This window comes from Canis lupus, chromosome 9 (assembly GCF_011100685.1).
Source record: "Canis lupus familiaris isolate Mischka breed German Shepherd chromosome 9, alternate assembly UU_Cfam_GSD_1.0, whole genome shotgun sequence".
Taxonomy (NCBI): Eukaryota; Metazoa; Chordata; class Mammalia; order Carnivora; family Canidae; genus Canis; species Canis lupus.
In genome coordinates this window covers 6,774,853-6,790,256 of record NC_049230.1, presented here as the reverse complement: position 1 = coordinate 6,790,256, position 15,404 = coordinate 6,774,853, and the positions used below count along the sequence as shown (strand labels likewise).

General features: G+C 46.5%; 1 protein-coding gene across 3 annotated transcripts; it reads right to left on the bottom strand.

The window, feature by feature from the left end:
* Positions 1–2,489: 2,489 nt before the first annotated feature.
* On the bottom strand, positions 2,490–7,199 carry LOC609800 (CMRF35-like molecule 6). Of its 3 annotated transcripts, none has more exons than XM_038546092.1 (6): positions 6,730–7,199; positions 5,924–6,247; positions 3,968–4,082; positions 3,499–3,590; positions 3,349–3,402; positions 2,490–2,833 (listed from the first exon to the last, which is right to left on the bottom strand). In XM_038546092.1, the coding sequence occupies exons 1-6, from the start codon at positions 6,788–6,790 to the stop codon at positions 2,799–2,801; spliced, it is 681 nt and encodes a 226-aa protein (XP_038402020.1). In that variant the 5' UTR covers positions 6,791–7,199; the 3' UTR covers positions 2,490–2,798. The 3 variants fall into 3 exon arrangements, with proteins under 3 accessions (XP_038402020.1, XP_038402019.1, XP_038402018.1); XM_038546091.1 differs by lacking the exon at positions 3,499–3,590 and having other exon boundaries at positions 6,730–6,828; positions 6,943–7,197; XM_038546090.1 differs by lacking the exon at positions 3,499–3,590 and having other exon boundaries at positions 6,730–7,197.
* Positions 7,200–15,404: the final 8,205 nt, after the last annotated feature.

Sequence of the window (15,404 nt, the reverse complement as noted above, 5' to 3'; positions counted from 1 at the left end):
CTGGGCATCGATTTTGTATCCTGCCACGCTACCAAATTGCTGTATGAGTTCTAGCAATCTTGGGGTGGAGGCTTTTGGGTTTTCTATGTAGAGTATCATGTCATCGGCGAAGAGGGAGAGTTTGACTTCTTTGCCAATTTGAATGCCTTTAATGTCTTTTTGTTGTCTGACTGTTGAGGCTAGGACTTCCAGTACCATGTTGAATAGCAGTGGTGAGAGTGGACCTCCCTGTCTTGTTCCTGATCTTAGGGGAAAGGCTCCCAGTGCTTCCCCATTGAGAATGATATTTGCTGTGGGCTTTTCGTAGATGGCTTTTAAGATGTCGAGGAATGTTCCCTCTATCCCTACACTCTGAAGAGTTTTGATCAGGAATGGATGCTGTATTTTGTCAAATGCTTTCTCTGCCTCTAATGAGAGGATCATATGGTTCTTGGTTTTTCTCTTGCTGATATGATGAATCACATTGATCGTTTTACGAGTGTTGAACCAGCCTGTGTCTCGGGGATAAATCCTACTTGGTCAGGGTGAATAATTTTCTTAATGTACTGTTGGATCCTATTGGCCAGTATCTTGTTGAGAATTTTTGCATCCATGTTCATCAGGGATATTGGTCTGTAATTCTCCTTTTTGGTGGGGTCTTTGTTTAGTTTTGGAATTAAGGTGATGCTGGCCTCATAGAACGAATTTGGAAGTACTCCATCTCTTTCTATCTTTCCAAACAGCTTTAGTAAAATAGGTATGGTTTCTTCTTTAAACGTTTGATAGAATTCCCCTGGGAAGCCATCTGGCCCTGGACTTTTGTGTCTTGGGAGGTTTTTGATGACTGCTTCAATTTCCTCCCTAGTTATTGGCCTGTTCAGGTTTTCTATTTCTTCCGGTACAGGTCTTTACTTGCAAGCACTTACTGAGCACCCACTCACCAATGCCTTCGACAAGTTTATTATTTATTTATTTATTTATTTTAATTTTAATTTAATTTAATTTTATTTTTATTGGAGTTCAATTTTCCAACATATAGCATAATACCCAGTGTTCATCCCACCAAGTGCCCCCATCAGTGCCCATCACCCAGTCACCCCAACCCCCTGCCCACCTTCCCTTCCACTAGACAAGTTTAGAGTCCCCCTAACAGTGCACACAGGTTTCCACTCCTTCACATTCTCGCTGAAGCTTGCTCTCTCCTGTTTTTTCTGGTGATAGCCATTCTGACAGGTGGAAGCGATGTCTCATCATGGTTTTGATTTGCCTCTCCCTGACGAGAAGTGATGTTGAGCATCTTTTAATGTACCTGTTGCCCATTTGTATGTCTTCTTTGGAAAAATGTCTATTTGGTTCCTCTGCCCATGTTTTTGTTTAATAAAAAGATTTTATTTATTTATTTGACAGAGAGAGAGAGAGAGAGAGAGCAAGCACAAGCAAGGGGAGCAGTGGAGGGAGAGGGAGAAGCAGACTCCCTACTGAGTAGGGAGCTGATGTGGGCTCCATCCCAGGACTGTGGGATTATGACCTGAGCTAAAGGCAGATGCTTAACAGACTGAGCCACCCACCCAGGTTCCCCCTGTTGTATTTCTTGAGAGAGAGAGAGAGCATGAGTGCAGAGAGAGGGACGGAGAGAGAGGGAGAGAGAATCTTACGCCCCATGCTCAGTGAAGTCCAACATGGAACTTGATGAGGCACTTAATCTCACGACTCTGAGATCATGACCTGAGTCAAAATCAAGAGTCAGGGACACCTGGGTTGCTTGGGGGTTGAGTGTCTGCCTTTGGCTCAGGTCGTGATCCCAGGGTCCTGGGATCAAGTCCCGCATCAGGCTCCCTGAGGGGAGCCTACTTCTCCCTCTGCCTATGTCTCTGTCTTTCTCTGTGTCTTTCATGAATAAATAAATAAAATCGTTTTTAAAAAATCAAGAGTCAGATGCTTAATCCACTAAGCCACCTCTCTCTGCCCATGTTATAATTGGATTGGCCAAAGGATATAAACTTTTGATTTTAAGATGAATATATTCTGGAGACCTAATGCATAACATGGTGACTACAGTTAATAATAATTATTATACACTTAAAAGATGCTAAGAGAGCAGATCTTAAATATTCTCACCACAAAAAAGAAATGGTAGTGATGTGGCACGATGGAGATGTTAGCTAACCCCACAGTGGTAACCAATTTGCAATATGTGTGCATCAACAACACGCTGAACCTTCATACCACATAATATGTCAGTTGTATCTAAATAAATCTGGAAAAAATAAAATAAACTTGGGGACCATTAAAAAATACATGTATATAGTTTGAAAATATGTATGCATATATGTGGCAACCTCATGAAGAAAACTAGGAGAAAATGAATGTAAAATTCGTAGTGGTTTCCTCAAGGAGGACCTTGGGGCTTCAGAAATATTAACAGTGTTTTTTACTTTTTTTTTTTTTTTTTTTTTTTTTTTTAGTGTTTTTTACTTAAGCTGTGAGGTGGGCACCCGAGGGTTGAAGTGTATTTGGAATTTAAGGAGTGTGCATTTATTGGGAACGTTCTCCATGTCTATGATACATTGCAGGAAAAGTCACAAAAATGTTTACAGAGTATTCTGATGGGAATACAGACAATGGCTGGATGAATTGTTCAGAGGGCCATTCCCATCCATCAGAGGGACTGTGTTCTGGGCGGGTCGCAGTGGGTGGGTCTTGGTGTTACTGGTTTTCATTATCAGGCGGTCTCCGCCTCACCCCAGAGCCCTTCTGAGGTCTGTTCACCCAGAGAACAGCACTGAGGAAGCCCAGGAGCAAGGGCACCTCCAGGAAGATCAGGAGCAGGAAGTAGATCCTGCTGAGCAGGGACCTGTAGGGGACACGGTGACAGACAGTGAGCCACACATCCTCAGGGAGAGGCCTGGTACCCTCCACTGTTCTTCTGTCCCTGGGCCCATGTCCTGAGGCCACAGCAGTCCACACAGAAGATCAGTCCCAGGTGGGTCCATGGGCAGGGCAACCCCACACTACAGACCACTCCCGTGACCCTCAGGCTAAGAACTGCCCTTGAGACAGGACTGTAGATGCGGAAAGGGCCCGGCCACTGGAGTGACATGAGGGACACGCCAGGGAGTGGGCGGGACCTTGGCTGGGAATTGAGGTCTACCTAAGCCCTCCCCATTTGGGGGTTACTCTGTGTGGGGGACAGACATCAGTGTCAAGGTTATTGTTTGATGTTTGCTCTTCCATAAACTGTATTTCCCAGGAGGGATTGGAAATGTTTGCCTCAGTCCCAGGGAGCATCTGGCGCCTGTGCGGTGCCTCTAAAAGGTTAGCCTTAAAATTCAGTGGGTGGAGATGGAAGGAAGGAATGACCTCACTCACCTCTCCCCTCCGTCAGAGGCCTGGTCTTCAACAGGATGACTCTCCATCCAGGGCCTGTGGGGGAAGCAGGGGAGAGAGTGCAGGGGTCACTGAGCCCCAGAGCACCTGGCCTGGGCCAGGATCTGAAGGCCCCCTTTGGAAAACACTTACACTTGCTCTTTCCTGTCCTTGGAGACTGATTTCTGCAGGCACCTGAGAGCTGGCTCCTCAATCCTGCAGGACTCCAGGGAAATGTCCTCTCCCTGGCAAGGCCTCTCTGATCATTGTGTATTAGATAACGATCCTGCCACCTGTCACCCTCCCACACATGCTCTTCCAGACTCATCTGTCCTATTTCCCCCAAGCATTCATCACAAACTGGCATACTTCGAATGATGAATGTGCTGACTTCTTCACTGTGCGAATTTCCCAACTTTTGTCAGAGCAGGGTTGTGTCTAGGTGGCCCAGAGCCGTGTCCTCAGAAGAGCGGCAGGCACTTGTAGGACTTCCACAATTAGACGTGGAATTACTAAAGAAGTGAGGGACCTAGGTCAAGAGAGCCCCACCCCCATTCTTCACCCCTCCGAGTTGCCTAGAGAGCACCCTGGTGTCAGAAATCTCCAGTTGCTGGCCCCTTACCCAGGACGTTGCCTGCTGTTGGAGGTCTCCTGTGGGGTTGTGGTGCTCCACGTGGATGCTGGAAGGATCGTAGAAAGAACTGAGGAGCTGGTGGGCCTCCCAGAACTGGGGTCTCCTGGGAGAGAGGGAGAAACCCATGTCAGGCCTGCTGTCTTCCCCCAGGCTCCCCCTCTGTCTGCTGTGAGGTTCTGACTCACAGAGTTCTGGTCACTCAGGCCACCTGGACAGATGTCCTGGCTTTGGCATCCCCCCACAGCTATGCCCAGGCCTGACTGGGACTTGGCCCTTCCCTTGATCCACCCTCCAGGGGTGCACCCTGGCCAGGTGGACACTTTCAGATGCAGAGTCATCCTGCTTCCTGGGGAACATGAGAGTGTGTGGAGAGAGCACCTGGGTCCGGTCTCAGCCACACCACACCTTGTTTACCCCAGCAGAGGATGGGGTGAGGTTTAGTCTGTAGAGATGGATCCAGAGTGTGGGGTGGGGTAGGGTGCGGCAGGGTCCTCAGGCATGGCTATGTCTGGAGTGAGGGTCACAAAGCAAGGCACTCAGCAGAGTCTACACTGAATGAGTCGACCCTGGCACTCAATGACTAGGCCCCTGAATTGTCAGCCAGGCCTGGGAAACTGGGTGGCCCCTGGACAGTCCTCTCTGGGGTAGGGAATGACCCGAAAGAAAGATCTAGAGGGACAGACATACACCCAGTGGACCCCATAGAAAGAAGTCTGTCTTGAAGCCAACTGGACAAAGGTGTTTCCCTCGAAGGGCAGGTGGTGTCCGTGGACACTCAGCTCCTCACTGTTAAACAGGAATCCACAGAAGGCATGGGAGGGAAATGTCCCGTGTGAGAGAAACAAAGACCTACAGAAAGGACCCCAGAGGAACCAGAGAGAAATTCAGAATAAGAGCACAAGATACAAATCTACAGCCTTAGATGGATGACCTCCCTGCAGGTCTTAGGCAGCAAAAACAGAGTTCTAGTAAAGAAGAACTATTGGGACACCTGGGTGGCTCAGTGGCTGAGTGTCTGCCTTTGGCTCAGATTGTGATCCCAGGATCCTGGGATCAAATCCTGCATCGGGCTCCCCACAGGGACCCTGCTACTCCCTCTGCCTGGGTCTTTGTGTCTCTCATGAATTAAAAAAAAAAAAAAGAAACTATTTGCAGCACATGGAAGTATATTTGGGGTCATAGGACCTGAAAACTCATTTTTCTCATCCTTCTTCTCCTTTGTCTGCGGGGGGAATTTTAGGGGAATCTCTGGGCTCCCTCCTGTGGGGACAAGGGGCCAGAGGGGGAGGGAAGGGTCAAGCTGGAGGGGCTGAGTGGTCCCCAAATGGTCACAGTAGCCCTCTCTCGAGGCTGCAGCAGACCCCCCAGGATCAGAGCTGTGAGGCTGGAGCCTCATGAACCATCCATGACCCAGTCATGTCCAGGTGCAGGGGCAGCCAGTAAGGGAAGGGAGGAAATGCCCTAGGGGTCCTAGGGAAGACAGAGTGAGGTCCAGGGAGAGACTCGGGTCCTCTTGAGTGAGGACAGGACCCTTGTTAAGACAGGAAGGCAGCCATCCCCAGAGTCAGGGCCATTCCCACTCATCCCCCCGTGAGAGCTTTAGGGGTGAGAGTGTGTCGGGACGTAGTGTACAGAGGCACCAAGGACAACCAGACATGTGCATGTGCATGTTGAGTGTGCAGACAACACAATGCGCACATGCACAAATGCACCCATGCCTAGACATGCACACGCACATATAACAGATTCCACACATGGACACACACACACACATAAGGACATATACATGCACGTCCGGGGTGTCCTGCGTCACCGACCCCAGCCTCACCCCGCTTTTCTCTCCCACATCCCACTACTCTCCTGACAGAGGCAGGGCGATCAGCCCGGTCTCAGGTAGCCCAGGTGCTGGTGCTGGTGCTGGGGGAGGGGGTGTGCGCAGCTCACCTGGGGTCACAGACACCACAACGGAGAAGGTGGGGTCAACCCACAGTGTGTCGATCCCACACTTGTATGTTCCTGCATCGCCTTCTGTGAGGCTCTTCAAGGTCACTGTGAAGGTGAGGTCTGCAGGATGGTCCCTGATGGACACGCGGCCTTTCGTCACTTCTCTCTGTGACTCTGTGGTCTCCACGATCTTCTTCCACACACAGGGGCTTTTGCACCAGTATTTGTCATGGTCTCTGAATCCCTCCTTGTACTGACACCGCACGCTCAGGGATCCCCCCACGGTGCCCGACACGGAGTCGGGGCCACGCAGAGACGAACAGCCTGGAAAACACAGCCGAGTGTGGCCCCTCAGCAGACGGGCCTAGGTTAGGGAGATCTGGGGACAAGGTGATCCTTGAGTCCCTCGAGGGCCCTCAGGGTCTGGCAGAGGCCTTTCCTGAGACCAGAGGGAGGGGAAGTAGCTCCCCCGTCACTGAGAGGCACAAGGACAGGGTGTCCGTGGCATGGGTGTGTGTGTGATGCACTGAGACGTCATTTCTGACCGTGACACCATGGGTAAGGGTGGTCCTCTCGTCACTGCTGCTCTGTCCTGAAGAGTGGACACGACTCACCTGCTTAGGCACTGAATCTTCCTGTCACTGCTGAGGCCATGTTGGCTGATCCTAGAATCTTCTCTGCTCTCCTGCCTTCCCCCTACATCCACCTTCCCTCCCTTTGGGCCGCCCTGCATCCACACTCCCCCTGCCTCCCTCCCTCACTCCCACTTGGGGCAGACTTCCCTGCCAGGGCTTGGCCCCACTCACCTGGAACCTGCAAAAGGAGCAGAGCTGCAGGTAGCCACACCATCCAGTCCCACGTGGTCATGTCTGCAGCACAGCTGTCACCCCTGCAATGCCAGGCACCTGGGGGGGTACCAATTTCAAGCCTCAAAAACAGAGGATCTGGTGTCCACACCCCACTTCTGCTTTCTCAGCCCTCTTTGCTTCCTCATCCAACTTGTCATTGTTCTCCACAACCTTCTTCCACGATGACTCAAGCTGCTTGGGTGTATGAAGTTCAGGGAGGGAGGAGCACAGGCTGAGAAAGAGCCCTGGACCTAGTGACTCAGGCACCTCTCAATCCCAATGACGGGAAGGCTCCAGAGCCAGGTCCAGGACTGGACTGGGATTGCTGAACCTTCCACAGCCCACAGCTGCTCCTCCCATGGTCCACACTCACTGCACACAGTGGAGGCTTTCCTCCTCATTGGAACTTCCGTACCTTGTGACACATCACTTCCTTTATCAAGACGGACCATGTCCGGGGTGGATCCCAGAGCAGCCCATCCTCTCCGCCCTCAGTGGTGATCACATTGGTATTAGGATCCCGCAGCCTGCAGCTCCAAGCACCCATAATCCACATGGGACATCTGTTCTCCTCTGGCCACACAAGTTGACACTGTGATCTCAGATGCTTTCAAAGGTCCCATTTTGGTTCTGGGTTCCCAAGCAGGGTACAAATCCCTCAGGCTGTGCTTCCCTCCTGTGCGTTTCTCTGTTTTCCAGACACAGATGTAGAGTGATGTCACCAACCCCATGAGCACCTCCCTTTTGATTTCTTCTTCTTTTTTTTTAATTTTTTTTTATTTCTTCTTCTTTGGGAAGTCCACGCTACTGTGACTCACAGGGCAGAGTATTGAGAATGGACAAGAGTGACCAGAGATGGAAGGTGCTGATGGGGCGGTGGGGACATGGGACGGTGAGACTGGGCTCCTCCTCTCCATCCAATGGCCCAAGGGGGTGGTTGTGTAATGAGAGGGTGGTCTGCCAAAGCACTGCCTGCCAGGATCCCTTTTGGTTCAGAGAGGTGACGAGGGTGTCTTCCAGGTGCAGAGATAGGGGATGGTCCTCTCCAGGAGGTGGGAAGGCGGGTCTGTCCTAACTTAAATTGGTTCATTCTCATGACCTGATGGGTTTGGGGTGAGGTTGCCCTAGAAATGGCAGGGAGGCAGGTCAAGGTGCCACACCCAACATCTTGCCTGGGCTATGCCAGCTTCTGAACCTTGTCATGCACAACCAGATCCATCAATTCCCCCGAAACACTCTCTCCCCAGATCTTCTCTTCCTCCACACTCTTATCCAGATCAAAGGCAACAATACTCCCAGGGTTATTGTAACCAGACCCTGTCACCTGGGCTTCCTCTCTCTGCCACTCCCCCCGAATGCTTATTCTGGAGCTTTCCATCTGCCCATATGCCCTCTTCCTCTTGACATCACAACTGTCCTTTATCTTCTCAGTGCAATGGTGACATCCCTGTTCTTCTCAGTTCACTCATGCCTGGTCCTTCCTCTTTTCCATTCATCAGCAAGAGAACACTTGTCAGTATACCCTGGACACCTTTTGTCCCACACCATTCAAATGAAACCCACTCTCCTTGCTTGGCTTACACAGCCTGAGTGGGTCTGGCCACGGCTATGTTTGCAGTTCCGTCTTGCTCCCAACCCCAAGCGGCCTGTGCTCCAACCACAGTGCCCGACCTTCCCCAGGGCTTTACCATCTGCTTGTTCCTCTCTCTGGACCCTTTGCCCAATTCTTCTCACTGCTCTTTCCTTCTTACTCTTTAGATTTCACCTTGGATGTCACTTCTTCAGCAAGTCCTTCCAGATCACTCTTCCAAGGGGTCACTCTGTTATCCCAATCACCGACCCCTGTTTGGTTCCTCCATAGTTCACCAAACCTCATTAATACAGTTTCTTTTGGTGGTTTCTATCCATCTCCACCCTAGGACAGAGCTCATATCATAGCACTGTTCTGGATCTGTTCCATTCATCACAGAATGACCTGGGGCCCAGTTGCAGTATATCACAAATGGTCAGCTTATGATAAATATTTACTGAATGAGTGAACGAGTGAATCCAGTGAATGAATAAAGAGTGAATTGGCAGCAGATATTGACCCTAAGCAAGTGTGGTCGAACTAGATTCGATATCTGTCACAGCATAACAAATTCCCCCAACACATTAGCAGCTGAAAACGACAAACATTTCTTATCTCACACTTCCTGAGAGTCACAAATCTGAGAGTGGCTTATCTGGGTAGCTGTGGCTCAGGGTGTCTCTTGCACGAAGTTGCAGTCAAGATGTTGACCAAACTATACTCATCTGAGGGCTAGATTGACCTGGAGGATCTGCTTCCAAGATGGCATGCTCACATGCCGGTTGGCAGGAGACCTTAGCTCCTGGCTCTATAAACTGCAGGAGTGTCTTCATAATATGGCAACTAGCTTCTCCCAGAGGGAGTGATCCAAGAAAGAGCAAGGCACAACATGTTTATGATTTATCCTTGGAAGTCATATGCCATTACTTCTGTGGACCCCACACCCACCTGGATAGAATGCAGAAGAGCCCTGCCTGAGGATGTGGATATCTGATCTGAGTGGTGACTTGGAAAGGATATCACTTCCTAAAATACCAGTAAGCTGCGTATTTATGATTTGTGCAATTTCCTGTTCTGGTGTAACACTGCAATAAAAGAATTTATTTTTAAAAATATTTTATTTATTTATTAATGAAAGACACACAGAGAGAGTGGCAGAGACACAGGCAGAGGGAGAAGCAGGCTCCATGCAAGGAGCCCAACGTGGGACTCGATCCCGGATCTCCAGGATCAGGCCCTGGGCTGAAGGCGGCGCTAAACTGCTGAGCTACTGGGGCTGCCCATCAATAAAATAAATTAAAGACCAAAAACTGAAACGTGAAAGTATACCTCTCAAACTTTGCTTGAGCCTTTGGGGGAGGTTTGCTATTTGTTGGTCTTTATTCACAGGGCAAAGAGTTTGCACAATCCCCCTCCCCGACCCAGCTACCTTGCCAAAAGCTGAGTCAACAAAGTGACCGGAAGCATATTATAAGTGATGATGTCAAGACTTGAACCCTGATTCCTCTGGCATGACTGCTCAAGTGCTTTCCCTTCATACCATGCCTGTCAGGGAGACAGTGGCCAAGAGCCAGCAAGAGGGAGAAGCACCATCTTCAGACCCATGAAGCGGAATGAAAGGGTTAGGCAATTGGTGGCCATTGTAACCCAAATTGAGAACTTGTCAGAGACTCACTGTTTCCCGAGTCTTCTCAGCCCACCACCATCTCTGCTTCTCTCACTTCCCCAGTGCATCTTTCTTTTCGGAAAACACTTCAGTGTCTGCGGCTCCTGGCTGAGCTATGAAATTGGAAGATCCACCAGGCAAACAGAGCAATTACAACAGAAACTTGACTTAGGTTTGAGTACGTGCTGTGACGGTTAGTGTTATGTGTTAATTGGCCATGGGCTGCTCAGATGGAACATTATCTCTGAGTGTGTCTGAAAGGATGTTTCTGGATGAGATTAGCATTTGAATTTCTGGACTCAGTGAGGTAGGTTGCTCTCTCCTGGGTATGTGGGCCTCATCTAATCTGTTGAGGGTCTGAGTAGAATGGGATGATCAGCTGAGGAAGGAGGAATTCACCCCTTGCTGCCTGGTGGCTTCATTTGGGAAATCTACACTCCTCCGATCCACCCTCTGTACTCCTGGCTTTCAGACTTTTGAACTTGGAATGAATTACACCACTGGTTTTCTTGGCTACTCCTCAGCTCCCATCACTGTGGGATCCTATTCCTTACAATAAGCTCTTCATATACATATTTTTCCTATCAGTCTATTTCCAGGGAACCCTGACCAATACACGTGTGTATTTGACCCTGTGACAATTTACTTCTTCAAACCCCAACCCTGTGCATGAGGACCTAAAACATGAAGATCCATGCAAGGACTCAGCAGCAAGATGGAAAACCTCACCACTTCCTTTCACCTGCAGTATGACCTCCCATGTCATCTCCCAGAGTTGATGGAATGTAGGTGTTTCAAGGGGCTGCAACAGAGACACACAGAGTAAAGAGATGTCTTTGGTGCTAAAAGGTGGTTTTATTAAAGCTCAGGGACAGGACTTGTGGGCAGAAAGAGCTGCACTGGGATCAAGAGGAGTGGCCCATTGTATCCTTTCAAGCTGGGAGGGGTGTAGGGATAGGGTAAGTCTCTAAGGAATTTTGGAAGCAAGGCTTCCAGGACCTTGATGGGGGGGCGGTTGCTATTGTTAGGGAAAGGTCATTTACTACTGTCTAATAAAATCTGAGTCATGAGACCCTTCAGATGTACATCAGTGGGTCGTACGCTTGGGGGATGATTGCCAACATGTATGTTGGGAAGTAGAGATAAAGGAAGTTTCCAAAGGAATTTTTATATGTTGAAGTAGACTTATACTGGGAGTTGGGCTAAGATTGCCTTTTGCCCTTAGCAAAGCATTAACATCGAGGCAGCTGAGTCCCTAGAGGAAGGTCACTCTGCCTGTTTCAAGGACTTGTCCATGAACTGTAGGTGTTAAGGACATTTAATAATTTCTCTTCTGCCTTTGTTTCCCATATCAGTCACCACACCAAGTTCTAAGTCAGCTGACCATGTTCAGTAGAGTCTTTGAATCAGCTAGGAGGGACTCAGCTGCTGGGAGGCAATCTTGTTAGAGTAGAATTATTTTCAAGTCCTTGAAGAAGGTCTGTTGGAAGTTCTGCAAATGGCCACTATCATTATCTTTTGGTGGCTTGAAGAACTGCCACAATGGGCTCTGGTTGTTACAGTCATTTTCATCCATGAGGTTGGGAAATAGAAATGGCCTTTCTGTCCTTGAGTATCAGGTCATGTCATGATCCCCCCAGATCCTTCCAGACAGAGGAGGAGGCCTCAAGGAAAGTCTCCAGCCCCTTGGAAAAAAGATATTTGCTTTCCAGTGAGATAGATTAGAGCTCAGGTTTAGGGGGAATTGACATCTCTTTATTTAAATTTTCTTTGATTTCTGTCATCAGGATTTTGTAATTTTTGGCAATGCCTAACCAGTACATATTTTGCTAAGTTTATACTTAAGCATTTCATTTTCTCTGGAGTAGATGTAAATGGAAGGGAATTTTTAATTTTGGTTTCCATACGTTCATTTGTTAGCATATGGAAATGTGATTGATTTTTGTGTGTTCATCTTGATGAACTCACCTCTCAGTTCTATAGAGTTTTGTGGATTGCTTGAGATTTTCTACATAGACAATTATGTCATCTGCAAAGAGGGACAGATTTATTCTTCTTTTCCATTCTCTATGCCTATATGTCTTTTTCTGGCCTATTGCAATATCCAGAATTTCCAGGGCTAAGATGAATAACAGTGGTAAGAATGGACGTCTCTGCCTTACTCATGATCTTAGAGGAAAAAAGCATTTAGTTTTTCATCATTAAGTATAATGTTAGCTGTACTTTTCCTTTATTTTTTTAATTTTTTTAAATTAATTTATTTATTTATGAGAGACACAGAGAGAAAGGCAGATACACAGGCAGAGAGAGGAGAAGCAGGCTCCATGCAGGGAGCCCGATGTGGGATTCGATCCCAGGACTCCAGGATCATGCCCTGGGGCAAAGGCAGACGCTCAACCACTGAGCCACCCAGGCATCCCTGTACTTTTCCTTTAGATCATTTTCATCAAGTTGAGAAAATTCCCTCTATTCTTATTTTCATGTGTTTTTTTTTTTTTTATGAGTGGGTATTGGAATTTGTCACAGACTTTTTCAATGTCATTTGATATGATCTTATGATTTTTCTTCTTTAGTTTGGTATAGTGGATTACAATGACTGGCTTTTCAATGTTGAACTAGCGTTGCATACCTCTCTCCCTCGTGTATAATTCTTTTTATACACTGCTGGATTCCATTTGGTAATATTTTGTGGGGGATGTTTATCTATGTTCATGAGACCTAGTGGCCTTTGGTTTGTTTGTACTCTTTTTGTCAAGTTTGGTATCAGGATAATACCTGCTCTATACAGTGAATTGGGAAGTGTTTGTTCTTATTCTCTTTTGCAGGAAAGATTGCTTTTGGTGTCATATCCAAGATATGCTTTTGGTGTCATATCCATTCCCCAAAGTGGAACTGCTGGATCAAAATTAGGATTAATTTGTCTTTAAATGTTTAGTAGAATCCTGTAGTGAATATGGACCTGGATATTTCTTTTTTGATGTTTTAAAATCACATATTTCATTTCTGTCATGGTTACTGGACTTATTGAGGGTGTTTATTTCATGTTGGTTGAGTTTGTGTAACTTGCGACTTTGAAGACATTGGTCCATTTCTTCTGAGTTGTCAAATTTATGGGTATAAATTTGTTTGCACCATTTTCTTTTTATCTTTTAATGGTTTCAGGATCTTAGTGATACCCCCAATATTATTTGATAGTGACAATGGTACTTTCCCTCTTTGCTCTTTGTCAGTCTTTTTTTTTTAATTGGAGTTCAATTTGCCAACATATAGCATAACACCCAGTGCTCATCCCTCCAAGTGCTCCCCTCAGTGCCCATCACCCAGTGCTCTTTGTCAGTTTTGCCAGAGGTTTATCATTTTTATTGTTGTTAAATACTGGAGTTTTGTTTCACTGATTTTCTCTTATGTTTTCCTGTTTTCAAACTATTGATTTCTGTCATTGTGCTGTACATCACATCCCTGATACTTATTTACCTTATAACTGGAATCTTATGCTTTTTTTTTTTTTAAGTAGACTCTTTGCCCATTATGGAGCCCCACGTGGGGCTTGAACTCACAACCCTGAGATCAAGACTTGAGCCTAGGGGATCTCTGGGTGGCTCGGCAGTTTGGCGCCTGCCTTCAGCCTGGGGCGTGATCCTGGGGTCCCGGGATTGAGTCTTGCATCGGGCTCCCTGCATGGAACCTGCTTCTCCCTCTGCCTGTGTCTCTGCCTCTGTGTGTGTGTGTGTGTGTGTGTGTGTCTCATGAATAAATGGGTAAAATCTTAAAAAAAAAAAAAAAAAAAGACTTGAGCCTAGAGCCTGATATCAAGAGCTGAGATGAGATCAAGTGTTGGACACTAAACCGACGGAGCCACCCAGACACCCCTGAAATCTTCCTCCTGACCACCTTCCTCCAATTCTATCTCCTACACCTTCTGCCTCTGGTAACCACAAGTCTGATCTTTTGCTATGAGATTGGTTGTTTTTTCTTTTTGTTTTTTAGATTCAACATATGAGATCACAATGTATTTCCCTTTTTCTGACTTATTTTGCTTAGTGTAATGCCTTCAGGGTCCATCCATGTTGTTGTAAATGGTAGGATTTCATCATTTTTTATGCCTGAACAATATTCCACTGCATATCCATACCACAGCTCCTTTATCTACTGAAATTTAAATTGTTTCCATATCTTGGCTCTTCTAAATAATGGTACTGTAAACATAGCAGTACAAATGTCTTTTCAAGTTTGTATTTTCGTTTCCTTTGGCTATATTCCCCAAAGTTGAACTGCTGGATCATTTTGTATTTCCATTTTTAATTTTTTGAGATTCATCTGTACTGTTTTTTATAATGGCTGCACCAATTTACATTTCCAACCACCATGGAAGGGTTCCTTTCTCTCCACATCCATTGGCAGCATTGGTTATCTCTTGCCTTTTGGCTGTTGGCCATCTAACAGGTGTGAGGTGTTCTTTCATTGTGGTTTTAATTTGCATTTTCCTAATGACTAGTGATCCTGAGCATCTTTTCATGTCTCTTGACCCTTCATATATCTTTTTTAGAGAATTGTCTATTCGGATCTTTTACCCATTGTTTAATTAGGTTAGATTATTTTGGCTCTTGAACTGTATGAGTTCTTTGTATATTTTCGATATTAACCCCTTATGAGATAGATGGTTTGCAAATATATTTTCCCAACAATGGGTTGTTTCTCACATTGTTGATGGTTTCTTTAGCTACGCAGAAGCATTTTAGTTTGATGTAGTCCTACTTGTTTCTCTTTCCTTTTGTTGCTTATGCTTTTGGTGTCATATCCAAAATATCCTCACCAAGACCCATGTCAAGGAGCTTCATTCCTGTTTTCTTCCAGGAGCTTCATGGTTTCAGGTCTTATACTGAAGTCTTTAATCCATTTTGAGTTAATTTTTGTGAATGGTGTAAAAAAAGGAGCCCAGTTTCATTCTTTTCCATGTGAATATCCAGTCTGTCCCAGCACCGTTTGCTGAAGAGACTGCCTTTTCCCCCATTGTGTATTCTTGGTTCCTTTGTCAAATATTAGTTGAAGATATAGACTTGGGTTTATTTCTGGGCTCTCCATTCTGTTCCACTGGTCTGTTTGTTTGTTTGTATCAGTATCATACTGTATTGCTATGGCTTTATGATATAGCTTGAAATCAGGAAATATGATGCCTCTTGCTTTGTTCTTTTTTCTCAGGATTGTTTTGGGTATTCGGGGTCTATTGTGGCTCCATATAAATTTTAAGAATTTTCCCCCTGCTACTATAAAAAACACCACTGGAATCTTCTTCATAGAGATTGCATTGAATCTATAGATGGCTGGTTCTTGGTAAAATGAGTTATTTCTATTGGATCCTAGACATTTTGGATATTATGTTATGAGTTTCTCAATCCT